The 27,639-nt window shown below is 43.3% G+C and overlaps 5 protein-coding genes across 6 annotated transcripts; 2 read left to right on the forward strand and 3 right to left on the reverse strand.

Moving 5' to 3' along the window:
- Positions 1-108: 108 nt before the first annotated feature.
- LOC307085639 (mucolipin-3-like) lies at positions 109-5,376 on the reverse strand. 2 transcript variants are annotated; one of them, XM_079750505.1, is made up of 13 exons: positions 5,259-5,376; positions 4,239-4,456; positions 3,973-4,140; positions 3,691-3,844; positions 3,316-3,391; positions 3,136-3,232; positions 2,836-2,935; positions 2,573-2,685; positions 2,016-2,165; positions 1,729-1,830; positions 1,312-1,434; positions 732-938; positions 109-584 (listed from the first exon to the last, which is right to left on the reverse strand). In XM_079750505.1, the coding sequence occupies exons 2-13, from the start codon at positions 4,449-4,451 to the stop codon at positions 456-458; spliced, it is 1,632 nt and encodes a 543-aa protein (XP_079606631.1). In that variant the 5' UTR covers positions 4,452-4,456; positions 5,259-5,376; the 3' UTR covers positions 109-455. The 2 variants fall into 2 exon arrangements, with proteins under 2 accessions (XP_079606631.1, XP_079606632.1); XM_079750506.1 differs by having other exon boundaries at positions 4,239-4,451; positions 5,259-5,326.
- A 193-nt stretch (positions 5,377-5,569) lies between these two features.
- On the reverse strand, positions 5,570-7,993 carry bcl10 (BCL10 immune signaling adaptor). The gene is made up of 3 exons (XM_079750450.1): positions 7,733-7,993; positions 6,989-7,277; positions 5,570-6,601 (listed from the first exon to the last, which is right to left on the reverse strand). The coding sequence occupies exons 1-3, from the start codon at positions 7,778-7,780 to the stop codon at positions 6,144-6,146; spliced, it is 795 nt and encodes a 264-aa protein (XP_079606576.1). The 5' UTR covers positions 7,781-7,993; the 3' UTR covers positions 5,570-6,143.
- Positions 7,994-11,274: 3,281 nt separating this feature from the next.
- Positions 11,275-13,441, forward strand: LOC307086492 (CCN family member 1-like; the record flags this gene model as incomplete). Its single annotated transcript, XM_079751719.1, has 5 exons — positions 11,275-11,383; positions 11,702-11,912; positions 12,339-12,683; positions 12,818-13,026; positions 13,145-13,441. The coding sequence occupies exons 1-5, from the start codon at positions 11,336-11,338 to the stop codon at positions 13,439-13,441; spliced, it is 1,110 nt and encodes a 369-aa protein (XP_079607845.1). The 5' UTR covers positions 11,275-11,335.
- Positions 13,442-15,236: 1,795 nt separating this feature from the next.
- LOC307085521 (outer dense fiber protein 2-like) lies at positions 15,237-23,058 on the reverse strand (the record flags this gene model as incomplete). The annotated part of the gene is made up of 16 exons (XM_079750340.1): positions 15,237-15,557; positions 15,714-15,839; positions 16,275-16,437; positions 18,225-18,325; positions 18,736-18,894; positions 19,364-19,468; positions 19,680-19,790; positions 20,072-20,207; positions 20,363-20,472; positions 20,611-20,796; positions 21,226-21,342; positions 21,674-21,745; positions 22,184-22,258; positions 22,366-22,497; positions 22,640-22,775; positions 22,898-23,058. The coding sequence occupies 16 exons, from the start codon at positions 23,056-23,058 to the stop codon at positions 15,387-15,389; spliced, it is 2,061 nt and encodes a 686-aa protein (XP_079606466.1). The 3' UTR covers positions 15,237-15,386.
- A 636-nt stretch (positions 23,059-23,694) lies between these two features.
- ift22 (intraflagellar transport 22 homolog (Chlamydomonas)) lies at positions 23,695-26,010 on the forward strand. The gene is made up of 5 exons (XM_079750451.1): positions 23,695-23,900; positions 24,047-24,129; positions 24,279-24,365; positions 24,460-24,662; positions 25,221-26,010. The coding sequence occupies exons 1-5, from the start codon at positions 23,862-23,864 to the stop codon at positions 25,367-25,369; spliced, it is 561 nt and encodes a 186-aa protein (XP_079606577.1). The 5' UTR covers positions 23,695-23,861; the 3' UTR covers positions 25,370-26,010.
- Positions 26,011-27,639: the final 1,629 nt, after the last annotated feature.

Raw genomic sequence — 27,639 nt, forward strand, 5'->3', positions numbered from 1 at the left:
CAGGTGTTATGTTATGGGACAAAGACACACAGGTTGTTCTCTTTACTGACACTGCCTCAAGTCTTTTGCGACTCCTTTGCATTAAGAAAGATTAACTTGCGTGGCCCGAGCGTCAGTTTTAATTGTGCAATAGATACACTTTAGTAAAATATGTCATTTATTTACATAACTTTCATCACTACTAAAAAAATACACAAACGCCTATTGGTCATCAATATAAATTGGTCATCAATGTAAACATCAACTCATAATTTATCCAAAGATTAACTAGCACCGTTCTTATAGCTAACAATGACATCATTTGTGTAACACAAATCAAATGCTTAGTTAAATTTAAGTGTTTTTTTAAGTGTTTAAGTGCAACGGGTATGTGTTTGCTACTTGATGACGTCAACTTGCTTGAACCAAGGCAAATACAATAATTTTAATCTCTGGGAAGGGCCTCGGAGTACAGTTCATCCAAAGCAGCCACAGCAGGAAGCAGTCTGGTTATCAGTCAGATAGCGCCCGGATTCAGGATGGTCTCTGCATTCGGCTATAAAGGCCTGGAGCTCTGACACTGGTATCTTGTCTTCTTGGCAACTCTAAAAAAACAACATTATTTCCATTAAAAACGACATTGAAGTAGATGACAGTTCAAATGAATAACGCATCATTCAAGCGGCATGTGTCAGCATATCTCTAGAGAGGACTTCGGCCTCTGAAGCAACGTTGACTGGTGAGGAAAGCACCTTGATGGTCTCATAGGTGTCGGTGATGAGGGCGATGAAGAGGCTGAGCACCATGTAGATGAAGAGGGAGATGAAGGAGTAAAGGTAGACTCGGCTGAACAGCCACACCAGGTACGTCTTGTCCCTCATGGCTTTGAAGGTAGCGTACATGTCGTCCCCGTTGATGAGCGAGAAGAGACACTCTGTCACCTTGTCCAAGGTCCGGAACTGGAAGGAGATTCAGACGGACGGCATTGAGGGAATCCTATCCTGCATGCTTCTATTCCGGTTATTTGATTGTATGATGTCCTATGGTTTGTTCTATGACCATTTTTATGTTTGAAAATGGGGTCTCAACAAATCGTTCGGAGTGGTTCTCCACACCTGGTAATGTTCAATTAGGTATAGTTATATCACATTCACATTAATATAATACATTACAAGTTATACTTTTTCAGCTGGGTGTTGACACACGAGAGTGACACAGGAATAAAGATTCTTCTTTTGCAGCATTTCATCTGGGTTCCACTGACGAGGTGCGCAGGCATGACCACGTATGCACGCCAGGCCTGAGGGGGGTTTTAGGGTGCGTTCGGCGTACCTTGTCGTGGTAGGGGCCGAGCACGATCCAGCCACAGAAACAGTATCCCAGGTAAATCATGGCGGCGCAGCAGCAGAAGCGGATCACGTTGGGGAACGCTGCTCTCAGGGTCAGGATGAGGATCTAGCAGAACACCATGATATGGAAATGGCCTGTGATTGAATACATGGCGCCGTCTCAGTACAATGCATTACACGTTGCAGCAGGACTGTGAAGTGTTGAGGGGGTTCAAGTCCCTGACTAATGGTTTGATCAAAAACATGCAGACATCTTTGAGCCAGACGTCTACCTGCTCATTGAAGACATGTGGCTGAGCTCACTGTCGTTTCTCAAGCATCTCCTTCATGACTAATCTAGTGTAATGCACTAGTATTGAATGGGGAGTAAACGGCATGTGAGTGAAGACAGAGTTCATACGTTGTACTTCTTGAAGAAACCGAGGTAGCGGATGACCCCAACCCAGACCAGCATGGTGGCGGTCCCGAGCAAAATACTGCACACGTCATAGTTGGTCAGGTACTGTAATAAAAGATATATACATACAATCAAGATAAACGATTATGAAATTATGAAAAACAGAATTGTTTGCAAGACTTTAGTAGGCCTAGTTTAATTAACTATCCATTATTATAGACTCTAAATAAGACATGCTGAACATGAATCTCTTTCACTCACTATTAATGTAATGTGATAAATAATCATACCTTGGTCTGAATTCCTATTTTCAGGATGGACCCTGCAATGGTAAGGGTATCACTCACAATGATGAGGATGTACCATCCATTTACAAACTCCATGCGATCTGCCCAGGGCACAGTCTTACTGAAGTAGGTTTGGAAGAACGTATTATACTCCTGCGACAAAAACAACAATACACCACACATGATGTTAAGAGGCTCAGACATCAATTATTTATTTCTGTTACTTTGGAGTGGGTAGAACCCGTTTATATGCTAACTTTTTTCCGCAATCAATATATCAATAGGCCTGCTGTAGGCTAATGTTTCAGCCGATATCACTACCACCCGATTGTTGCTTTGTATTATTAATAATATTAAATTGATCAAGATGGTCACATTAACTGGCAGGTTGTTTTGGACACAAATGCCCTTATATAACTTTCTTTCCTGTGTGGAAACCATAAAGGTTGCAGCCAACTGTATTGGCAACCCCTAGTATACAATAATTAAAGTGTCTGACTGTTAAAAATCAATTCTTGGTGACGCAAACACAATGAATCGACTTTTTCTGCCTCACTCACAAACTGGAGTTGGATGCCATTTTTAACGGAGCGTGAGCAGAGGATGAGAGAGGTGATGCAGGCAATGATGACCACAGAATCCAGCATTAAGAGCATGTAGTCATTCTTTCCAGCTTGGTAGACCGAACATGGAGGAGAGGAACGGTCAGTTTGGTTGAATCAATGGCAGTATAAATGTGTTGTTATTATTATAAATATGTGTTGCGTATGTTTGTTTGTTTATAATTTTTTGGAAAGCTTTTTTTAAAAATGTGAAAACTTACAAGTGTCTGCTACATTCCAGTCTTTGCATTCATAAATTCCAACATCATTTATTATTTCAGTTTTTATTCTTCCGCTGTGGGCGTGGTTGTTAAACATGATCTGTGTTAAAAAACAAAACAGCATTTTTCCGTGATGTTCTTGGTTTGTGAATAGTAATAACATTGTATAAGGGATTTCAACAACCACATACAAAATTATATATATATATATATATATATATATATATATATATATATATATTACTGTGTTATAAATGCGGCCTGATTATGGCCTGTCAGCATCTTGCTTATGTCAACTACCGTTATATTGAACAGATAACAGTCCGGAAGTTCATTGTGCCGCACAGTCTGCAGATTGATGGCTCTCAGTTTGAGGTAGATGTTTACTGACAGCAGCCTGAACACAGACAAACAATTATTATTATAAAGCTACACTCCGAAAACAGTGATTACATTTCTGCCATTATATCAACTACTTACCTTTTGAAATCTATAGAGAAGGTCAGATGTCTTGGCCAACTTTCAGTATCATTTGTAGGATATATGGCCATACAAACTATGAAAGTAAACAGAAAAATTAAGAGTAAATAATGAATAGAAACACGTTTTGTCTAGACATGGGCACAAAAAGCTACCCAACACAAGGCTTCCTCTTTCTTTATTTATTTATTTTATTAAATTTTATTTTCCATTTGTGCCATGAATCACTCTTTATAAATAACACCTCAACAATAAGTAAATGATTATTCGGATGAGCACATTTAAAACAGTTCCTCTGTTCTTAAAAACGTTTCATGCCAGTACATGTTCAGAATAGGTTCAGCGGTAACTGTCTATAACTGTATTTTATGGTACCTTTTTCCACATGTGGATCAATGTCAAAGGTCTCATTGCCTGGGAAGATGCTGCTGTTCCTGTAGAACTCTTTGCACAGAGATAGAGGAGTGTACAGGCCATCCACCCTCTCATAGGCATGATTACCTACTGTGAGATTCTCAAGATTCATGTACTGGAAAAACATTAAAAAACAACATGATTTTTTATGATGATTTAGAAAAATGTACAACAAAAACGAATTAGCAGTTCATACCTTCGAAAGTGAATACTAATAGTAATTGAAATTAAAATGTAAATCACCCTATCAATGGCATAATGAATATGGTCATAGACGTCTGTTTTTGTGTACAGTGTGTGTATTCCACGATGTTGATCGCTGTATCCTTTGAGAAACAGATTTTTGAATGTCAGCAGGCTTTCCTCTTTGAAGCTGACCATCATTTCGTTGCTCAGGCCAAAAGAGACCAACTAGAGGTAAACATAGACAAGATAATCAACTATTTTTCAAACGTTTTATTAAAGAAATCAATGTGCAAAAAAACATAGATTGGACATACTGTATTTACCTGGATTGTGATAATTGCAATTTTCAGAATTTGTAATGTTAGTTTCCATGGTTTACGGCCCCTGGCTCTGTATTTCTCACAGGGATTCATGAAGAAGTACTTGAGCCTTCTCCTGAAGTCCTCCACCTCACAGACCTGTTTGTCCATCTTCCATCGGTGATGGCCCTTCAGGGGCCTCCCCTCTGGCCTGGGGCCTACAAGGGACTCCTCCATCTAGTCTTGAAAGTCAGGGGTTCAAAACAAGAGATACCAGGTAGAACTCAACAGAATCGAGAATACCTTAGACGTGTTATTTTTTTTACCCCCCTGATCTAAACCTAAAAACCTTAACCTAAAGAGTGCCAAAGAAAGCCTCCTCCTCTGTGTACGTACCTGTGTACATATATATATATATATATATATATATATATATATATATATATATATATATATATATATATATATATATATAAGTATATATATACACCCACACACTTGGATTGAACTTTCACAGATCTACTGTATTGTGAAAACTTGACATGCCTTTCTTTCTGATGTTTATCAAACAGGTTCTCCAGCATGTGTTGACGGCTGTAACTTTGTGTTACTCCCAAGAATCTCCTGATTTAAGAACTCTAAATACAAGCTGCACCAACAATAGTGGAGACAATCATAATACACACAGCACTAACCCTATGATTTCACGTACAGTACTTTTACTGTTAATCAATGAAACATTGTCAATTATGAATTTATCAGTTTTACGATTTACAATATCACCTTCCAAAAAAAACAAGAGATTATATAATAGCAAATGCTCATTCTACTATGTGCCTTCTCATTAATGCTTCCAATTATCTCTTCTTACCAATATCAACTGTACACACAATATGCCACATTTCTTTAATATGTGATTTTCTTTTTTCAATGAAGTTTGGTGGAAGGGATAATCCCTTTAAACCTAAACTATCAATTGAAAAATGATGTTGGAATAAAACACCAAAATGTCCATGAAAGAATTCACAAAAATGTGTCACCTACCAAATTCTATGTGACAGTCAGAGCAAGCCGTCGCTCTCTGCATCTGAAGCCAGGCCACGGTCTTATGAGCTTCACACAGAGAAGTCGCTGCATCCGTCCTCACCATATGATGACATGGCATTCCTTCGCGTCACTTTTGAAGATTCCAGTTTTTCCGAAACATAAAACATAGTTCCCCATTCATTCTTCGGAATAGTAACAGTAGGACAACACCACAGTACGCAATGCTCATGTCCTTACAATGGACATTACGCCTAGACTCATGCATACAACTTTAAGGGTCGCAATTCAACACCAACAGGGAAACGAGGGGTTCTCAAAAAGTGTATTATGAATCGATGTCTTTGCTGTACTTCCTCAAATGTATGTAGTTAGCCTTTAGTTAGCAATTTGTGTAAGGAATGACATTAGCCTCTAAGGTTCACAGTAAGAACAATAACTACAGTTGGTGAAACACATACCCATATTGAATACAATAATCGTTTCCTGAGTTTATTGTATTATAAAATAATGTGATCATATACAATTGTAGCATTGATAATGAAATAATTTTTTTTGTAGTGAAAAAATTCACAACATGTTTGCAGCTTATGAGACAATGTCTGCATTACGCTCAGCTGAACAAGGCACGGTGTGTGATGAACATCATTATTGAAAAAGGCACGACATTAAACATTCGATATAAAAGAGGTCACAACCTGTCGGACATTACGTTTAAAAGAAGAGAAGACAGAGCCAACGCCATCTACACGGTCATCTCCCGACTTGCATTGTGGTGCATTCCAACACATGTTTGACACTGGAGAGTGTGTGTGTGTGTGTGTGTGTGTTGGAGGGGGGGGTGTGTGTGTGTGTGTGTGTGTGTGTGTGTGTGGGGGGGCGGCGTTACGACAGGAACAGTTTTGGGTTTTGCTGTTTGGCTGGCAGAGCAGCACACATGGGGCTGGTGGACCTCGACCTGAGGGGCTGAAAGTTCAGGTCGGCGCCGCCGCTGCACTGGAGCGTGTCGGGGTCCATGGTCGGGGACGACGACTCCTCCGCCGGCATCTCCTCCGGCAGGGCGGGCGCCCCAGGGTCCCCGGGCCTGGGGAGGGTGGAGGGCGCCGTGGACATGATGGAGGACGCCGCCGTGTCCCACCCCGTCACGGAGGCCCCGCCCCCGCCGTCTTTCTGAGACTTGAGTTCGAGGGACACCAGGAGGGCCGAGGCGCAGGGGCTCGCCTCGCCGTCCGGGTGGTAGAGCATGGTGGAGTCCTCGGAGAACGTCTTGGAGAGGTCGTTGGTGCTGCCGGGGGGGGCTCGCTGGACGCTCAGGTTGTTGGTGGTCGGAGGAGTGCTGGCAGCTGAGGGGAGGGGGGAGAGAGAGGGAGGGAGGGAGGGAGGGAGGGAGAGGGTTATGGAAGTCAGCGATTCTTCTTTTGCACCGCTTTGATTTCTGTTCTCCTTTCACTTTGTTTACTCCCTGGGAACACAGAGAGGGTACGTCCCACACTACCACTCAAACCTTTTTATTACCATCTTAACATGTTTTATTATACGATGTATCCGAACATAACTATTTCATATTGATACGTGTGCCTGCCCTGGGACAACGGACGGGAAAAAACAAGACGCTATAAATCGACGAAGTGCGCCTCCTGTCATCGATACAAACGCTGCTCCTGGCGTCGTCCCCGGCCCCGACAAGTAAACAAACCGGCAGGAGCAACCAGCCCAGGGCTCGGCATCACCTTTCAGCGCCTCGATCTTCTCGTTCTTGGCCTTCTGGACCTCGTCCGTGATCCTGGCGATGAGGAAGTTCTGGCAGCGGGACAGCTGGATGGACTCGATCAGCACGTCCAGCCCGCGGGGGTTGTCGCTCAGGAGGTCCAGCAGGGTGCCGGCGCGCCTGGACTGCGTGGGCTGGGAGGTCATCTCCTCGGCGTCGTCCCGCGTCATGACGCGGCGGGAGCGCAGGTAGTCGAAGTGGCGCTCGGCCCTGATCTTGGTGACCAGGTAGGGCCGTAGTTTGTTCAGCACCTGGACGGAGAGGGCGCTAACCGCTTAGTGGACGGAGGGTCTCAGCCTGGGCTGTGACCTCTCAAAATATACAAAACATAGATTATATCTATTTCTTTATTTTATTATTAAGTGAAACAACAACGATAATGTATATAAATGTAAAGAAAGATAATGATTACAACTGTTGTAATCATTAGACTACAACTGATTACAACCGTTGTTATCATTAGGCCTTATTGACCAGCTCAATGTAAAATAGTGTGCACTGCACTTCCCACTCAAAAAGAGGAAAGAGTGGTTTCAGTAAGGCTGCTATGCGCAAGAAGGAGGGAGGGAGGGTTGAGTTGGGTATTTCCTACTTCAGCCCACATGCCCCCTGTGGGGGGCATGTGGGCTTAGAGTAAGGTCTTAGAGTGAATAATTAGTTTCAATCGATATGTAAACCATATCGTGAACCCGCATAAGCTACTCACGTCTTTTTTAATGTCTGCCATTTCATCTTCTGTAAGGTGAATATCCATCCCTCGCCCCTTGAAGTAAAGAATTCAGGTGTTCCGGGATAATCAACGGACACTTAAGAAAGTTAAGAGTTATTATCAAATCCAACACGAGAATAAAGTAATAGAGTTCGCATTATCGTTGTGGTTTAACTTGTTGTTTAACGACTGCGCCTAATCTTTTACGCGGCATAGACATTATCCTCTGCTCCGCAATTGCTCTCCGGACTTCCTTATTCTCAGATCGATGACGTATTTGTGACGTCAACAAGAGTAACATTACAATATGCAATATGCTTTGCGTCCATCCTTTGTGAATAAAGTGAATATTATTCTTTTAAAATGTGACACTTTATTGGCATGTATTTTCCAAAATGTGAAAATGCATTCACTAGTTATACTTGAATGGGGCTGTTCAGAAAACAAATAACCGCTTGTTACTATGTAGAGCAAGGTTAAAGTAGCTGTTTAATTTGTGTGTGTGTGTGTGTGTGTGTGCGCGCGTGTGTGTGTGTGTGCGTGTGCGTGTGCGTGTGTGTGCGTGCGCGCGCGGAATGCATGTGAAGCGGTCGGTGATTTAACATATAGGAATTTCTAACCACTCTGTATGGCTTTTAGTGGAACATGCTCCAGACCACAAAAGTCAACAGTTTCTTCAGGTATTTCATGAAAGTATAGGAAACCATGGCATGACGTTCATGCTGCATGCTGTTCTGCTGCTTGAGTTGTACCTGTTTGTAATGGCCCTTTAAACTCCGGTGACATACAGTGGGGCAAAAAAGTATTTAGTCAGCCACCAATTGTGCAAGTTCTCCCACTTAAAAAGACGAGAGAGGCCTGTAATTTTCATCATTGGTAAACCTCAGCTATGAGAGACAAAATGAAGAAAAAAAATCCAGAAAATCACATTGTCTGATTTTTTAAGAATTTATTTGCAAATTATGGTGGAAAATAAATATTTGGTCACCTACAAACCAGCAAGATTTCTGGCTGTCACAGACCTGTACCTTCTTCTTTAAGAGGCTCCTCTGTCCTCCACTTGTTGCCTGTATTAATGGCACCTGTTTGAACTCCTTATCAGTATAAAAGACACCTGTCCACAACCTCAAACAGTCACACTCCAAACTCCACTATGACCAAGACCAAAGAGCTGTCAAAGGACACCAGAAACACAATTGTAGACCTGCACCAGGCTGGGAAGTCTGAATCTGCAATAGGTAAGCAGCTTGGTGTGAAGAAATCAACTGTGGGAGCAATTATTAGGAAATGGAATACATACAAGACCACTGATAATCTCCCTCGATCTGGGGCTCCATGCAAGATCTCACCCTGTGGGGTCAAAATGATCACAAGAACGGTGAACAAAAATCCCAGAACCACACGGGGGGACCTAGTGAATGACCTCCAGAGAGCTGGGACCAAAGTAACAAAGGCTACCATCACTAACACACTACGCCGCCAGGGACTCAAATCCTGCAGTGCCAGACGTGTCCCTCTGCTAAAGCCAGTGTATGTCCGGGCCCGTTTGAAGTTTGCTAGAGAGCATTTGGATGATCCAGAAGAGGATTGGGAGAATGTCATATGGTCAGATGAAACCAAAATAGAACTTTTTGGTAAAAACTCAACTCGTCGTGTTTGGAGGAGAAAGAATGCTGAGTTGCATCCAAAGAACACCATACCGACAGTGAAGCATGGGGGTGGAAACATCATGCTTTTGGGCTGTTTTTCTGCCAAGGGACCAGGACGTCTGATCCGTATGACGGAAAGAATGAATGGGGCCATGTATCGTGAGATTTTGAGTGAAAACCTCCTTCCATCAGCAAGGGCACTGAAGATGAAACGTGGCTGGGTCTTTCAGCATGACAATGACCCCAAACACACCGCCCGGGCAACGAAGGAGTGGCTTGGTAAGAAGCATTTCAAGGTCCTGGAGTGGCCTAGCCAGTCTCCAGATCTCAACCCCATAGAAAATCTTTGGAGGGAGTTGAAAGTCCGTGTGGCCCAAAAACATCACTGCTCTAGAGGAGATCTGCATGGAGGAATGGGCCAAAATACCAGCAGCAGTGTGTGAAAACCTTGTAAAGACTTACAGAAAACGTTTGACCTCTGTCATTGCCAACAAAGGGCATGTAACAAAGTATTGAGATGACCTTTTGTTATTGACCAAATACTTATTTTCCACCATAATTTGCAAATAAATTCTTTAAAAATCAGACAATGTGATTTTCTATCTATTTCTATTTTCTTTTTTTTCATTTTGTCTCTCATAGCTGAGGTATACCTATGATGAAAATTACAGGCCTCTCTCATCTTTTTAAGTGGGAGAACTTGCACAATTGGAGGCTAACTAAATACTTTTTTGCCCCACTGTATATGGGTGGACAGAGTGCCAACACTTCCTCACATCAGACAGGTTTTTTTGTACAGTGAATTACACTTTCACATGGTTGAAACAAATAACTGACTTCGTCCTTGTGGCTCTTGCCAAGAAACAAACCATGCCGATTGGGAATGTAATGTTGCGTCAAATGGCATGTTTATTTAGCAAATAACATTTCTTATTGTGTTCCTCATTGGTTGTAAATATGGAAAAAAAATAAATGCGGATGTTCAAACATTCTCAAAGGCTCTTGTTTGGAAATGTCAAGGTTAAATAAACTCTGCTTTGGCCACACCATAGTAGATGATGGACAGGAATGTACCTGTGAATTGTTTAAACTAACATCAGCTTCACCTTTATCATTGAAAGTTAAAACATTGACTACAGACAACGTGAACCAGCCTAAACAGAGTTGGATAACACTTCAAGAATGAATGCAGGTCAAAGAAATATGTGCCTTTCCTTTCAATATTTATCCAAGAACTGATGTGGAATCCCCCTTTAGATGCTCTCATTCAACAGGAATGATGAAGTCATTGTTGAACTTATCATTTAGAGACAATATCAAATCGGTAGGCTATGAAATGTATTAAAGATGCAATATGTTTCACAAAAAGAATCCTTTGTTATATCTCTAACCATAGAATGTATATGCAAATCAACAATCATCAAAGCAATATATATACGATCATAAAAAAAAGGCTTACTAATGATTACATAGAACGTCCATTTCAAGTTTACAAGTTGGCAGAAAGTATACCTGCAACAATATAAAAGTATTATTTTACATGGGTTGGCTACATTATAAAGGCTAAATAAAAAGAAAAGTGAACAATAAAAGTAAATGAACAATAAAAAGAGAAACAGAGGGAAAGTTGGAAGTGGGACAGGGGGTTCTGGGATGGGTTGAGTGGTAGTGGTGGTGGTGGTGGTGGTGGTGGTAGTGGTGGTGGTGGTGGTGGTGGGCGGGGGATGGTCAGGGGGTTGCCTTATGGGAGGACACGCTGCAAAGCATTCTTGGCATAGTTGTAGAACACCTCTTCAGCTCACACATACGTCACATCTGCTCCGTGTGTGTGTGTATATAACGTGATTCGTGGGCCGCTCGGGACTATACAGGCAGAGAGAGAGAGAGAGAGATAGGCCGTCGCTGCATCGTAGAGTTGGCTTGTTGAATACAAGGCTCTCTCTTGGGGAAGATGTGGGCGTTTTCTGCTGCTCTGATCGTATGTGGGATGTTGAAGTTGGTGAGGCAGTTTTTCATTCTCAACAGATTTCTGGTTTGGTATGGTTTGGTTTTATAAATAACATATTGATGACTTTTGACACCTGTGCAGTCTTGCTCTTTCAGGAGCACACTGCTTTTCTTTTTTTTAGTATATATTTTAGTCATTTGTCATTTCAGTTCAAAAAGTATTGTGTATCATTTGCATTCCTCTATTCTTTCTATTATTGTTTTGTAAGTCTTACAATCATCAAATCAATCATGCATTCACTCATTGCTTTGAAAGAAGTGTGTATTAAACGTAAACCTTGAATGTCCCTCTCCTGATGCCGTACTGCAGGCGTCCTCGTGCCCCAGGGAGTGCAGGTGCAGCGCCGCCGCCCCGCGGTGCGCGGCAGGAGTGTCCTTGGCGCCGGACGACTGCGGCTGCTGCCTGGTGTGCGGCCGGCAGCTCAACGAGGACTGCGGCCGGATGCAGCCCTGCGACCGCACCAAGGGGCTGAAATGCAACTTCGGAGCAGGTCACGGAGCTGCATACGGCATCTGCAGGGGTATGTGCATGTGACTCCAGTGTGAATACCCTGACCGTGTTTGATTTTATACATTTAAACCATCTAATTGCAACCAACGGTTTGGTTACAAAATTTGTTTTCTTCGGGGTTCAAACAGATCAAATTCATTGAGAGGGATGGGTTAGGGTTGAAATCCCTGGATTGATTGATCTGTGGCTGGTTGGGTTTTATCGTTTAGGTTCTAACTTTGAACAAACTGATGGCTGCAGTGAAAAAGTGACTAAAAGTATACAGCTGAAAGAAACACACAGCCCATCACTTTTAACCATGATCTCACCCACTACACATGTGGTGACGTCGTCCTTGATTTGATCCTGCTGTGTCATTTGGCCTGCCTCCTGGATTGGGCCTTTGGTTTCTCTGACTCCTCATGTAAACGGGCGGTTCTTCTATGACGGTCCACAGCCAAATCAGAAGGAAGGTCCTGTGAGTACAACAACAGGATCTACCAGAACGGGGAGAGCTTTCGACCAAACTGCAGACACCAGTGCACCTGTATGGACGCTGCTGTGGCATGCATCTCCCTGTGCCCCCATAAAGTGACGCTGTCCAAACCGGGGTGTGAGAAGCACCGGTTGGTGAAATCCCCCGGGCGTTGCTGTGAGCAGCTGGTCTGTTCGGACAAGGGGGGGAAGAGCTGGAGACCTCTGATGGAAGAGCCCGGCCCTGGGGAGACACTTAAGTCGGGACACAGCCCGGCCGCCGAGGATGAGCTGGCTCTCGTAAGCGATGGATACGGCTCCTTTGCGGGTTAGTTGAGATAGGTACTGTAGACAATTACTTCATAAACTTAAGAAACCTGGTCATCTTTATACAATGAGAATTATTTCGATTTTCATCGGACCGATTTTTGTTTGCTTTCATTTCCAACCTTCTACTCACAGCTTTCACGATGGAACCTGAGGGCCCCATGCTTGTGTCGGGCCCCGGGAGGTGCCCGGCCCAGAGCAGTGCCTGGTCCCCCTGCTCTACGTCCTGTGGCATGGGGGTTTCCGCCCGGCTGTCCAACAGTAACAGCCGGTGCAAGCTGACCAGGGAGACTCGAATGTGTGAAGTTCGCCCATGCACCCAAACTGCATTCCCCAGCCCAAAAGTATGCACACGCGTGTTTTATTTTACATATATAAACCTGCGGGGAATGTTTTCAGCTTTAGGTCTTCAGTTGTCCCTCCTGTGAGTTTATTTACTTTCTTTGTCTCCCCCAACAACAGGCGTCTGGGAAATGCAATCCCACCGAGAAGGCCGCCGGCCGACCGGTGAAGTTGTCCCACATGGGCTGCGGTAGCTTGAAGAAGTTCCAGCTCAGGTTCTGTGGCTCCTGCTCCGACGGTCTGTGCTGCCGTCCCAACCGGACCCAGACAGTGGCTGTGCGCTTCGGCTGCCAGGACGGGAGGACCTTCAGCTACAACGTCATGATGATCCAGACCTGCAAGTGTGAGCCTGACTGCCCCAGCGACAGTAGCTACGGACCACGGGCGTCCCCCAGGCAAGGCAACGCCGTCCACTGATTGATTCGTTCATGAGGTTTGGGAGGGGCGGGGTGCGGGGCAGTTGAGACGAGGCAGACTTCTCCTGCTGAGGACTTTGGATTTGCTTCATATTATTGGAGCTTGATGATATGCTTCATTGTGAAGCTTTGTAGCATTCAATGGCTCTGTATTTTTTTTTTTTAAGTCAAACCAACATATCACATGTATTATGGCTCAGGGCATTGCTAAATGTGTAGTTATTGCAATATGTTTCATACATAATGTATGCATTGAATATATCATAATTGTACTGACGATATGCAATGAATTTTGCATTAACGTTGCATTTGTCTGTTTGTTTCTATCATACTCTGACAATATGCTCATTCTGATTCAGTGATATAAAACCCTACATACATGTTCTATGTAAGCCAATATAGTAGAAAGGGAAAGACGACACCGATAGGCCTAACTAGAAGGCCTCCTACAACAGCAACCGGTCACATTTCCAGCTGTAAGCACCTTACTGACTATTTTACTCTTGGATTGTTTATTTGTTTATTTTGCACTCTATATATTTGCTCATTTCCTTCTTTGTTTTGTAACTGCTGCACAAAAATCTCCCTCCCTCTAAATAAAGTATTATCTTATCTTAAACGGATGTGGGCGACAACACAAAACCATAATGACCCAGGATACAGGATGGGCCCCTAGCCATTAATACTATTAAACCATCATTAAACCCAACAAAACGTTGAAGGACCAAACTGATTTCAAGGGTGTAGTCAGACAGAACTTCAAAGGTCAAGAACAAGCGCAGAAGAAGAGCCAGGCCAGTGAGGCGTACGCACAGAGAATGAAACGATTCCCATGCCCTCGACGGGAACGCACAATAAACATGGAGAGGGCTGTTGCTTTCTCCGGGGCATACACACGTTTGGTGTGAGACTACGTCAAAGAGAACACAAGTCTTTTTGGTGCCTTTGATAATAGAACAAAGGTGGAAGCAAAAGCCAGCCTTAATAAATATCCCACAGCACATAAGTCTTGTAAACGCTAACCGAACTGCCATTCTGATTGTGATTGATCATTTTCCCTTTGCCAGCATTCAACATTAACCAGCACATTCAGACAATTTAATTAGTTGATGCTTATATATTTTTTATAACATGTTGTGCTGCTTTTAACTTCATCAAGCCGGCCATTTGTTGTAATTAAACTGCTGTGCCTTGCTAATGACAAACAAACAAAAAGTTTAGTCATACAGCAATGGCTCATAAAGAATAGCTGATATGCAGGACCACTAGGAATGCAACAATTTTCTCTATCCGTGGGACTTTAGTTTTGATATTGTCATCCGCCGTGTAAAGCTCATCTTATGTAAGAGGTATGAGAGTTTTTCTTGCCAACGCAGGCAAGGCAAGCTTGTGTGATTTGATATTTACACAGTGCATACTGGTACTCAACCAGATAAAGAGGAACCTTTCTACATAAGCACAAGACTCAGAAACAAGCATCGCATTGTTCTATTAGATGCAAAGCTTTACTGGTAGGCCACGTGTGAGAGCCGGGGGATGAACATAATGCATATACAGAGCTTTATTGTATATATTAATATATACAGACTGAAACCAGCCAGGTGACGATGTCTTTCTAGTGTTGCATGTCATAGAAAACACATGTTTTTGCCTAGGGGGAAAGAATCAAAACAGGCTCAACATATTTTAGGATCACATGTCTTCCCTCGTGCCCTTTTGATAAAAAAAGCACAGCGAAGATAAAGAACAAAGACAATTACTATGGAATTGTCTAGGAATGTCTGCTTAAACTCCAATAAATAGAATAAAGAGGACTTACACTCCCCCTGTCAGTTGAGAAACAATGGGATTTGTCACAATAATCAAAACACCAAATTACTTACTACAAAGAATAATTGCTTTGTTGTCTTTTGCACAAATTGTTTCATCCTGAAAGAAACCTTATGTTACTTAAGAAAGTATGAGCGATAGCTCGACAGCTGAACTCCTTCATCAAACATTGTGGCGTAAGAGTTTTTCAGGAAATCCACATAGCTCTGAATGCTTTGTTTGTGGCTCTCTGATTGGTCCAGGCTCCGCTGAAGGTCTTTCAGACGCACTTCAAACTTGTTCTCAGTCTGCAAGAGGGAATAAAGACACAATAATATAAATCACTTCATCGTACATAAAACAGATTCTTTGAGGCGTCATACTTATTTGGAGACAGAGTCAAAGACGTTTAAGTATCTCATAAACAGCATCATAATATCTTAGTGCAGAGGTGGTTTACTCACAGAGAGCATGCTCTGTCTAAGGAGCTTTAACTCTGAGTCCCTACGGCTCTTCTCAGCCTCCAGCTCCTTGATCTTGGTCTGAAGAGCGTCCTCTCTGCTCACAGCCTTTTCCTTCACATTGCTGACCTGGCCAAAGAGGTGGGATGGGGAGACGTATATTTATAATATACATATATGATCTCCAGACAGTCTATGTGTTTATGCACAAAGACTGTTTTTGCACAAATAGCGAATAAAAAACCCTTTGACTTTTGACCTTTGTATTACACTAGGAAGGTACTATTGCTGACTTTGAGGATACCGGGGCAGGATAGTCTAGTGGTTAGGGGTTTTGACTCCCAGCTCTTCTTGGTTTGAATCCGTACGTCTGCAGTCTACTTGTAGGCATCCATGAGGAAGGGGCCTAGCCCACATAGCTCCTCATTAACCCCATACACCTGAATTCAATGCAAGCCGCTTTCGATAAGAGCGTACAAACCGTGGGGATCAAACCGGAATCAATAGAGAGATTGCCTAATATCCCAACGCTTTTTAAGGTCTCAACACGTTCAGAGGCCCAACCTGTTGTGAGACGTGGGACATGGCGGCCTCCAGCTGTGTGCTGAGGGCGTGGCCCTCCTCAGAGCGCTGGTCCAGCTGCCTGCTGCCGTAGCTCAGAGCCTCGTCCTGACTCGCCAGCCGCCGCACCAGCTCCACGTTCTCCTGCTGCTGTACCTCCAGCTCCCTGCACACACACACACACACATGGACAGAGACAGACACACACGCACACACGCACACACAGAAAGCTTAATCTGGTTCTAAATTTAAAGGTCCCATGGCATGCTACTTTATGGATGCTTTAATATAGATATTAGTGGGCCCCTAACACAGTATTTGAAGACGTTCCCGAAATTCAGCCGTGGTGCAGAATTACAGCCACTACGAGCCAGTCGCACATTAAGCTTTCCCCAAATGCGCCGTTTCGGTGTCTGTAGCTTTAATGTTAATGAGGAGGAGAGAGGCGGGTCAAGGAGGAGGGTGGGGGTGTGGCCCTGAGCAGCACGGTACCATGCGCTCTGTTTACAGTGGATGTATGGCAATGGCGAGGCACACACAGCCTTTAGCCGTGTTCTGTAAATATTCTAAAACATACGGGAGTCCTGGAGCTCTATATCTAAATAATATCATATTATACATAGATATATATATCATATAATATATATTATCACGGCCAAAAGCTGTGTGCGCCTCCAGACGATATTATGAATCTCAAACGACTGCGTCGGGTTCTCCGACGTCTCTGGTTCTTCCACGTCCACGTCAATCTGAAGTAGACTGAACCACGACATGGAGGAGAAATGGATTGTTGCCCGCGATTGTTGACCGCGGTTGTCTCCCGCCGGAGCCTCGCTGCCGACGGACCACCGCCTCGGCAGCGGTCAGTGCTTAGGCACCACCACCTCCTGCGGCGCCGAGGCGGTGGTCCCTCGGCAGCGGGAAGCGGGGCTCAAGCGGGAGACATTTGCGGCCAACAATCCCTTTCTCCTCGTGGTTCATGGACCTTAGGGAGTCAAAGCCAAAGTTCCTTTCCCCCAATTCATTCTCAACCATGGCTGAGATAACCCCCACTACGAGTCTCGTTCTGGAAATACCAGAGACGAGAGTCCGACGTGTTAAGCGTCATAACACCAACAGCAGAACGGTTATCCAAATAACAAGGAAGTGTACAACACTTGTGTTACAGTCCTGGAGCTCTATATCTAAATAATATCATATAATACATAGCTATCTATATCATATAATACATATTATCACGGCCAAAAGCTGTGTGCGCCTCCAGACGATATTATGAATCACAAACGACTTCGTCGGGTTCTCCGACGTCTCTGGTTCTCCACTTCCCCATCAATCTGAAGTAGACTGAACCGCGTGCTGCCTGCTGCCGGCTGCCCGCTGCCAGGCAGTGGTGCTTCGCGGCGGTGGTGCCTCGCGACCACCGGCGGCAGGCAGCATGTCGCAGTTCAGGTACTTCAGGGAGTCAAAGCCAAAGTTCCTTTCCCCCAATTCCTTCTCAGCCATGGCTGAGGTAACCCCAACTACAGTCTCGCTGTGGAAATACAAGAGACGTCAAAGAACCGACGTGTTATTATCCATAACACCAACAGCAAACACTTGTGTTACAGTGCGTGTAATCACACACACACACACGTGGTCGTGTCTCATTGGCGGGCCAAATTCTCTGGGCGGGCGAGGCAGAGAAATGGCAGGAGCTTAGATCCTTTATGACGACATATGGGACCACATTCCAAATCAGCTCGCTTGAGCCTCCGTTTTTTCCAAGGCGAGCAGAACACCTAGTGCTCGTTTTACACCGAACGCAAGTTTAAGCCACTGGGGGACCATAGGCAGGCTAGAGGAACTCATATTTATGTTAGAAAACCTCATAAAGTGAGATTTTCATGCCATGGGACCTTTAAGTCAAAACTAGATGGTTATAATTGGAATCATAGAGATGATGAGATGTCTTACTTTTCAAGAGAGGTAATTTGTACTTCAAGCTGAGCGTTTGCCTCCTGAATGGACTTCCTCATGTCTCCAGAAGTTTTCAGCCGCTCGCTTTGACTGTCCAGCTGTTAAAGTATGAAAAAGTCGGTGGAAATTATTTATTATTATTGATCGTATGGATGGATCGCAAGTCACGTGCAAACACAGTGATTTGTCAACCACAACACTGCAAACAGAACATGGCCACAGTCACTATGTTGGAGTTTGCCTACAAGGGGTTTGACACATTGAGCACACTTTTGATTCCCTATCACTGCACTGGGAAGAAACATCTAAAAAACATCATAGCAAGCCACAGCAGAGACAGCAAACCAGGAGCTAGCTACTGAGAGAGACTGAGGCTACAGGCCATAGCGTCGATCTGCTGCTCCCTGCTGGTCAGAGACAGCACACTGGCCATTTATTACACATACTGTCAGTGCCTCCTCCTTCTAGTCACACGCTCATGATGCTACTGCTGTACAACAATGCACACCTGAACCTGCAGTAGCCTAACGGACTCAGACTTTTCTGAGCTTTTCTTCTGGGAGCGCCGCAGGTTCTCTTGGCTCTTGGAGAGGCTCTGCTCGGCGGCCTCCAGTAACTCAGGGTAAACCTCCAGCTTCTGCACTCCCCTCAGCAGGCCCCTCCTCACCTGCAGTCCACACAACCAGGACAGCGGCAGGAGGCGTGCGTGTGTGTGCGCGTGTGTGTGTGTGTGTGTGTGTGTGGGAGGGGGTGGGGGGGGGAGAAGGGAAAAGCCAGGGGGTAGGACACATGGTTAGTGAATGTGCAAACTGACAGCGTGATCCGTCCTCAGACCCAATAGATGATTGCTGGGGGGGTCCGTAGGGATGTTTGGAGAATTAGTTTGGAGAGCATTGTGAATTGGGTGCAGAAAGGACTGGCAGGCTGCATATGTTACAGTATGTAAAACTGTGGGTTATCGGTCAAGAACAAGGGCAAACAAGGAAGACAATATCCGGTTAGCAGCAAAAAGCTGTACCTATTGGGGTTAAATACTCACAAATCAAGGAAAATATTAATTAGAAACGCAAAAAAATATACAAAATGTAGAACTACTGAAGTAAATAAATAATAAATAGTACTAATATTGCAGTTACCTTTTCAACTTCTTCATCCTTTCTACCTCGTTCGCTCTCCGTCTCTTTGACCAGGCTCTGATACTTTATCCTCAGATCATCAACCTCGGTTTGTAATGCTGCCACCTAGAGAATAAGCCCAGCATCACAAATCTTTATCCATTAAATTGTAAATATATTAAAAAAGTCTATATACACAGTGATGCTCGACCCCCAGGCGAAAAGGTGGGGAGCTCGATGCCCCATGTTCTCAGTCAAACCATCCCAGCCTGACCTAGCGACACCCTACCTGCTCCTCACTTACATGTTTATATATAGAATAAATAGAGTGGAGTGCCTGGCTTTGGTGCTGTTGTGTCTGGTGTTTCCTGTCCTCAGAGAGCAGCCTTTGCTCCGTCTGGGCAGCCTCACACTGAGCCAACTGCTGCTCGCACACAGATATCGACTCCTGAAACCACAACCCACACCTATGTTTAATGATATTCATTTCAATACAATTAAACTAGGTCATTGCTATTATCATTCGTAAATAGCTTCAATAGTAATAACATCAATTCTACTAGATAACCAACCATGTGATCAAGTAGTTAATGTCACAAAAATAATTAGTTTTCCAAAGAAGGTTGATATTTGCTCTAACATTAATGGCAGTGGTGACATAATTATTTAAAATGTACACTTCTATATTTTATGACCTATAACTAGAGCAAAAAGGGTTGGAAACTATACCTTTATCCTTGCGTTGTCACTGTTAAGGGCTCTGTTTTCCACTGTCAGTCTCTCAACTCTCTCCATGGCTGTAAGGTTAGCTGTACTGAGTTCACCGCTCTCTCTCTGGAGCCTAGCGGTCAAATCAGTGGTATGGCTGCATCAAAGAAACACATATTTAACCATGTTAGCATTGCTTGTGACTGCCTCCATCTACTGTATATACCATCAATACAATTCCTTAATTCCATTTGACATTGGAAAATACAATTTATACACAGACACACAATGTCTGACCACATCACCAATCACCCTTTGATTAGTTCTATCTGAGTGACCAGCCTATGCTGCTCCTCAGACTGCTGTTCCTGTTGTATCCTCCATGAGTCCTTCTCAGAAAGAGCTCTGGCCAGCTGGACTTCCTGTAAGCCGCGCAATAAATAGTTTTATTGTGGAACATGAACAATAAATTAGAGTAACTATATTCAAAGTGAGAAACTTAGTCAGAAAAAGAGAAGGCAAGAAAAGAGACAGATTTAAAAGCACTCTTTTCAGCGTACCTTCTCTTTGAGCTGTGCGTAGCATTTGTCGACGGCCGCCTCGAACCTCTTGGCTCTCTGCTTCTGGGCGTGCGTGGCCTTTATGAGGGCTTCCTTGTCCTGCGCCATCTTGACAGACTGAGCAGTGATGGCCGCCTTCAGGTCCTCCATCTGCATCTTCTGCTCTGTCAGCGTTCTCTCCAGCGCCTAAAACCAACACCGGTTAAGACATTCCACAGTGGGACACACTAACGTACTGTACTCACGAAGGGCTAAGGAGCTATAAACATACACTGCTTTGGACCGCAGGATAGTATGCAGGGTCGTGCCTGGATGCTCGACCCCCAGGCGAAAAGGTGGGGAGCTCGATGCCCCATGTTCTCAGTCAAACCATCCCAGCCTGACCTAGCGACACCCTACCTGCTCCTCACTTACATGTTTCTAAATGCACGGTCCCTGACTGTGGATAAATGCATCTGCTAAATTACTAAATATGAATAGTGTGCTGGACACTGATCGCTGTTATGGATGGGGGATCAAACCAGCAACAGGCCGATCCGCTCTTCCTCCTGAGCTACCGCCGCTGGCCCTTAACAGTGCCCCATTAGTGGGGGACCCACGGGTTGGGGGGCTCACCCTCAGTTGGGAGGTCAGACGGTTGTTCTCCGCCTCCTTGAGGTTGAGCTGGCCCTGCAGGCGAGCCCGGGTGGTCTCCACCGTCCTACCGGCATGAAGCGCAGTCTCTGCGCTCTCCTAGGATATCAAGGAGCACATTGATAGGTTATTACAAATGTCTGTATATGTGTCTATGTAGAGTTTACTGTTTCTCTTGATTTGCAAACTGTTGTCAATTAAGACGTCGGTTCGATTTTATTTGAAAATCCAATCAAAGACCTTGTGTGTATTGGCAGGCGTTGTTTCGTGTTTTAACCTTGTGCTGTGTAATTTATATGTACCGCATCTATTATTTCTTTCGTTATGTTGACCGGTGGAGCACTTTGTGACAATTGCTCTGAACAGGTGCTTTATAAAAACTTAACTTATTTACTTCTTTACTTCCTGTATACCCTATATGCTAGAGTACCTGTTCTTTCCTCCGTAGAGACATCAGTTCACCAAGTTGTTTCTCTGTGTTTTTCAAGTCTCTCTTCAAATGCTGGTGGAGAAGAGAAAGGACAAATGCAAGCACTTTTTGGAGCGCAACTCATATCTTGCATTATAATTGGACAAATATATAGAGTGCTTGTACGGCGATGCCTTTGCGTTACACAATCTGTCAGAGATTCAATGTTTGAAGAACAACTTTTAGGAAGAAAAAAAACGGATGATTGAAAATAATAATTGTAAAGATGGATTCTCAGAAGAATGTACAGTATGGGGTTGAATGTTCTTTGAGACAATTTAAAAAAGTCTACTCAGCACAAGGTTAGCCAACATCTGCCAATAACCGATCTGACAAAGATTGTACTGGCTTTGCCCTTGAAGCTTTTCAACTGACCGCTCAACTCACACATCACAACTGATTGCTATCATTGCTGAAGTATGTGGTAGAGAGGCCTTTTTATTCTATTTACAAAAGTGGCCCAATACTCACCACATTGTCACTCTCAGCCTGTGTTATCTTATTCAGCAAGATGTCAATCTGCTTGTCAGTGGCGAGTCGATCAGCCTAAAAAATTTTAAAAATACACAAATGCAAATGAGCTATAGATTGGAATGTTAGGGTACAATCCTCCAAGCAATACCCCTACATTGAGGAAAGGCCCTGCAGCACACCTCTGCTTCCTGAAGCCTCTTCAATTTTTGTCGAACTGATCTATTTATTCTTTTAAAGACCTCCAACTTTTCCAGCAAAAGGCCTCGCTGCCTGGAAACCTGCTGCTTGTCGGTGACAGACAGATGGGATTCCTAAACAGGAATGGAGAATAAAGAAATCTATGAAGATATTCAAATAGTGAAATATAAATAGTCAGCAAATGCTTGGCTCTACATACGTTAAATGTATTTTGGGTTTTGTCTGCAGCGGTAAAAAAACGAATAGAAAACATGCCGCAAATTCATCATCCATGGTGTCTTTGAAAGACACAAGTTGTAAGGCGGCATTGTTGGCTGCTGCTTCAGCCTCCAGCAACGTTTTCATCAGCTGACTCTGGTCTCCATCAGCAAAATCTACTCTACTAAATAGACTAAATAAGGGTGGGGAAAAACTTTAGTTTGTTAGTGTTATTAGAATATTTAATTGAAAATAATAAGCATTCTGCAGATGATATGAATGATTCCATGATGTATTCTCTATTTATCACTTTACCAGTAGTTGTCATCGACTGGTGTTCTCCTATAGGGACTGCTGTGTTTAGGCAGCTTCCTTTCTGACTCTTTAGATGCCTCCAGGTCACCATAGCATAACGTGAGATCATCCCTGGTAGAGCTGAAACCAAGGGTGGATTCTGTGCGATTCTCTGCAGACATCCTTGTTATTGCTCCAGGGGCCTACAGAAGGACAAGAGACACGAAGAGTATATGAACATCAAAATGCGTGTAGATACTGTGCATAACATGACTCTTAGTACATTACTCATATATTATTGATGAAAGGTCTAGTATGGGTCGTCAAGTAAGTCAATAGCATTGCTCCTTGGCAACCAGTAGTAGCCATGCGTGGAACGTCCTGGATTAAGCAGGCGACTATATTAAGATAGATTAGATGCAGTAAATTAGTGTAAAACATTCATTGCACTAACACTAGCACATTGTATGCAACGTGGTAAGTATTGGCTGCCATATATAACTCAATATTGAAAAGTTCGCGTAATGAGATGTTTATTAGTTACCTTCGAACATGCAATCCTGTCAACGCTTGACAGTTTCACTTATCGCCTCTTCTTGCAAGATCAGAAGGATTGGTTGGTCTTCAGGAGACGTCAACAAACCAACGCCGATGGACCAAGCGTAGTTGCTGTGCCTTGATTGGTTCCCTACATGCCACGTGGGCGACTCTTACCTGCGATTGGCTATGGCTAACACGTTGGTCGTGGAAACCATAGAAACCAACTGAAGCTTGCAATGAATGCTATGCTAATGCTAAGCATAACTTACTACGTTTTCATAGTCGATCGCTTCCGGACAGCTACAGCTACAGCGTTAGAAGTAACCACATGTTCGCATTGAGTAAAGCCTATAAAACGATCAGCCATTTAGTTCGCTTTGCTGTCAAACAAAGCAGGCAAGCTAATTTATGAGCTACTTGTCACTTCTTGCGTTATTTTCCTGCAATGTTCAAAGCAAAAATCCTTCTCATTGGACCCAGTGAGGTAGGTACACGGATTCGTCGCATGTTTTCATTGCTTCGTAGGCATCCATCCTTTATATAAATGTTCTAGGCACTATAACAAGCGAAGCAATGCATTGACTTTTCTCCATTCTCTTCATTCTCACCTTCGACCTTCAATTATTTCAGAGTGGGAAAACGGTCCTCGCAAATTTCCTCTCCGACACAACGGAAACGGTGGGAGGTGAATACAGTCCTACACAAGGAGTCAGGTAGAGTTGCTAAAGAACATTGGTAGAGTGCACTGAGATGCCATTTTAACACAATATCTTGTCCACCACAACATCACACAGCTGAGAATTACAAAGTGGGTCTTGAAAGCCAAGCATGTCCCCAGCTATTAACATTCCGTTGTTTCAAGGATCCTGGAATTTGAATCCCAAAATCAAGGCAGCGGTGACAAATCCACATGTGATGTGGAGCTGTGGGACTGCGCAGGGGACTTCAAGTAAGAGCAAGCACCCCAAAAGGCTTCGCACGTGACACGGCTGAGATGTCCCAGTTTAACAGTTTGCCTGACGATAACCATTCTGTCTGGACAGATTTGAGTCATGCTGGCCGGCGTTAATGAAGGACTCCAACGGTGTGGTGATCGTCTTCAACCCGGACGTCCCCAGCCACCTGAAAGAGATCGAGACATGGCACGCCATGTTCATCGCCCCCCAGGGCCTGCAGGACGCCCAGTGCCTGCTGATATCGCACCACAAGCCTGGCAGTGGAGACAGCGACGAGCGCCTCCCTCTGGGTAATACAATAATAATAATAATAATAATAATAATAATAATAATAATAATAATAATAATAATAATAATACATTTCATCCAAAAGGCGCCTTTCATGGCTCTCAAGGATACCGTACATTAGAAAAACAGATATACAATCAGAAACAGATACACAAGAAACAATATAAATAAAAACAGTTCAAATAAAGTGGACAATGGCTGATGGTGATGTGGTGATGTGGGAAGGGAAGATCAGGTACGCAGATTTGAAAAGGTGAGTTTTGAGCTTTGATTAAATTATGTATTTTGGAGTCGGTGTTGCGGATGTCAAGGGGTAGTGATAGTAGTGATAACTAATAAGGCAGTTTCCTTTCTTACTCTTTGGATGCATCCAGGTCGCCATAGCTTAACGTCCGAACGTCCAAATGATTGTAGATACTGTGAATAGCATGACTCTAATTACATGGCTCATGAATTATTGATGAAAGGTCTAGTACGGGTCGTCAAGTACTAAACCTTTTGGAGAATAGTATACACAGCAATCCGCTGGGGTCTAGCATCTCCCGTTTTTTCCAATGCAGCCACCCATCTGAGCAGACTGCCCCATATCCACTCTAACCTGGAGGACGAGCCTGAGGAGGTGAGGCAAGCGTTCCACAGATACCTGGGAAACATTGTGACGACGCTGTCCGAGAGTAGAGAGCGGGAGGAGATGTCTATCCTTACGTAGCCATCCACCTTAATGTTAATATTGCTGGTTAGCTTTGTGTCTTTGCTTCTAATTCATGAATAGTTGTGAAGGTTACAGCCTATTTGATTTGTTGATCAAAGTAAAGCTATGTTTATGTTATTATTTTTATATTTTATTACATAGGTATAAGTTAAAATGCTCACCTACTCTTAGCTGTGAATGCAAGGGTTGTAAGCGCCTTGTGAGTACATTTTATCGACAGAGACAACTGTTTATTGTAAAATCTATGGATGAAATGAAAATCAGTTGATTCAAATTTTAAGTAAAGTAGCATATAATGTTCTGAAGAAAATAAACCATTCCCATTTCATACTTCATGTCTAATTAACTTCATTTTTTAATTGAATACAATTTTATTTAATCAGGCATTACCTCAATTCTCTTGGTAACACATCTTGTATGCTGACAGTGTCTTTCAATATCTTTCAAAGTATTAAAAACAAGATGAAGTGAAGGTATTCTATTTCCAAAAACACACAATTTTAAACCTTAACATTATCAGAAATGGATCACAAAGATGCACTTGAACAGCTTTTTGGGAATGTCTTAATCTGCCAAATGGATCTAGTCACAAAGGACATCAAAGATGGAGACGGACTTGAGGGGTTGCAAAATGGACAAAGTGTTTTTTAGGTCAATTTAGAAACATTCATGCAGCTCTGTGTTTAGATATCAATGGGATCTTACCTTTAAATTTCCACCAGGTAAATGGCATGCATTTGTATTACAAGCGGGCTCATCTTCGTTTAATGCGAAGATGAGTTGTGTTTCTCTTATACTTTTACTTTCTCTTATATTGCACTGTTGGAGGAGCCCAAGACTAAAGAATTTCATTGCCAGCGATTGCTCTGTAATTGTTGTGCATATGACAATAAAACCATCTTGAATCTTGAATGTGTTGTTGCCAATGTAACCAAAGAGTTTGGGAAGTCGGCCTGTGTAAAGGCCTGTGACAACTGGTTGAGGCTCTGGAAATAGTTTCCAGTGATGTGGTCCAAGAGCCAGAGAACATCCGGTCTATGGGGTTTGTACGCCTGATCGGGATCAGTGCTGTGTGCTTACACATTTTGCATTAACATGTGTTTTCCTCCTCTTGGCTGTTAATACATGTTCCGACTGGATTCTCACAGATCAAGGCCTTGCAGGTCTATTTGTGCGTTTGTGTTTTTGCGCCAAACGGCTTTATTACTGTTGTATCACGCACAAATGATTCACTGTGCTCTAACTCAGTCTCAAAGTCTTTAAAACAATTACACAAACCACAGTGTACAACTGAAAAACCACAGAGGAGACAACTGGGAACAACTTATCCTTGCCCTTTTCACAAAATCGAAAGTAATGCATGGGGTATAATATAATCCAAATATTAATCCTGCCGTTTTAACCGAGTGAGCTTGGCTTTTATTAGACAAAACTAGTGAAAACCGAGGACTTTAACGGCAGGTTGAAGTCTCAGCTCATGGGGGCGCTGGAGGACCAAACACGCTTGAAATAACAGGTCAACATGGTATACGACTGACAATGTCCTTTTGATAAAGGGAAATGAGTTAACACACTTATTTTGATGTCAAAACTGTCAAACATAATTTTCATGGTCGTTTTCTTTTCCGACCGCAACGTTATGTCTATATTTAACAAAGAAAATAAACATTATCTCAAAGCTAATGGAAAAACATACTTTTCTACGTCATACTTTGTGTTATTCGACCAAAAGTAACACAAGCAATGAAACGGACAAACAGGATGCTCGGAAACACCGGCATAATTATTATGGTGTCTCTTAGATTGTAATAGCTAGCAACACACACACACACACACACACACACACACACACACACACACACACACACACACACACACACACACACACACACACACACACACACACACACACAAACACACACACACACAGAAGAGTAATGGAGAGAAAGAAGACAATGGCCAGGGTGAGAATGGCCCTACTCTTGTCCCCGTCCTCTTCCTGAGGTTGACGGTGAGTGTTTGAAGGAAGAAGGGTGAAGAGGGGAATCATTAGGTCTCTGAAAGGACTGTTTTCTACTTCTTATTGGCATAGTGCAAGAGTGAGGTTTTCCACCACTCTCATCTCTATTTTCTGTCATCGGACCTGTAACTATCACCGTATAACAAAATTGTCAAAAAAATATCAAGAAATTCTAAATAGGCTTTATTTATCTCTATGCTTGCATCTTCAACTCTTCCCTTATATCTCCTCCCACCTACCTTGCATT

The sequence above is a fragment of the Pollachius pollachius genome (genome assembly GCF_949987615.1).
Source record: "Pollachius pollachius genome assembly, chromosome: 14".
NCBI lineage: Eukaryota > Metazoa > Chordata > Actinopteri > Gadiformes > Gadidae > Pollachius > Pollachius pollachius.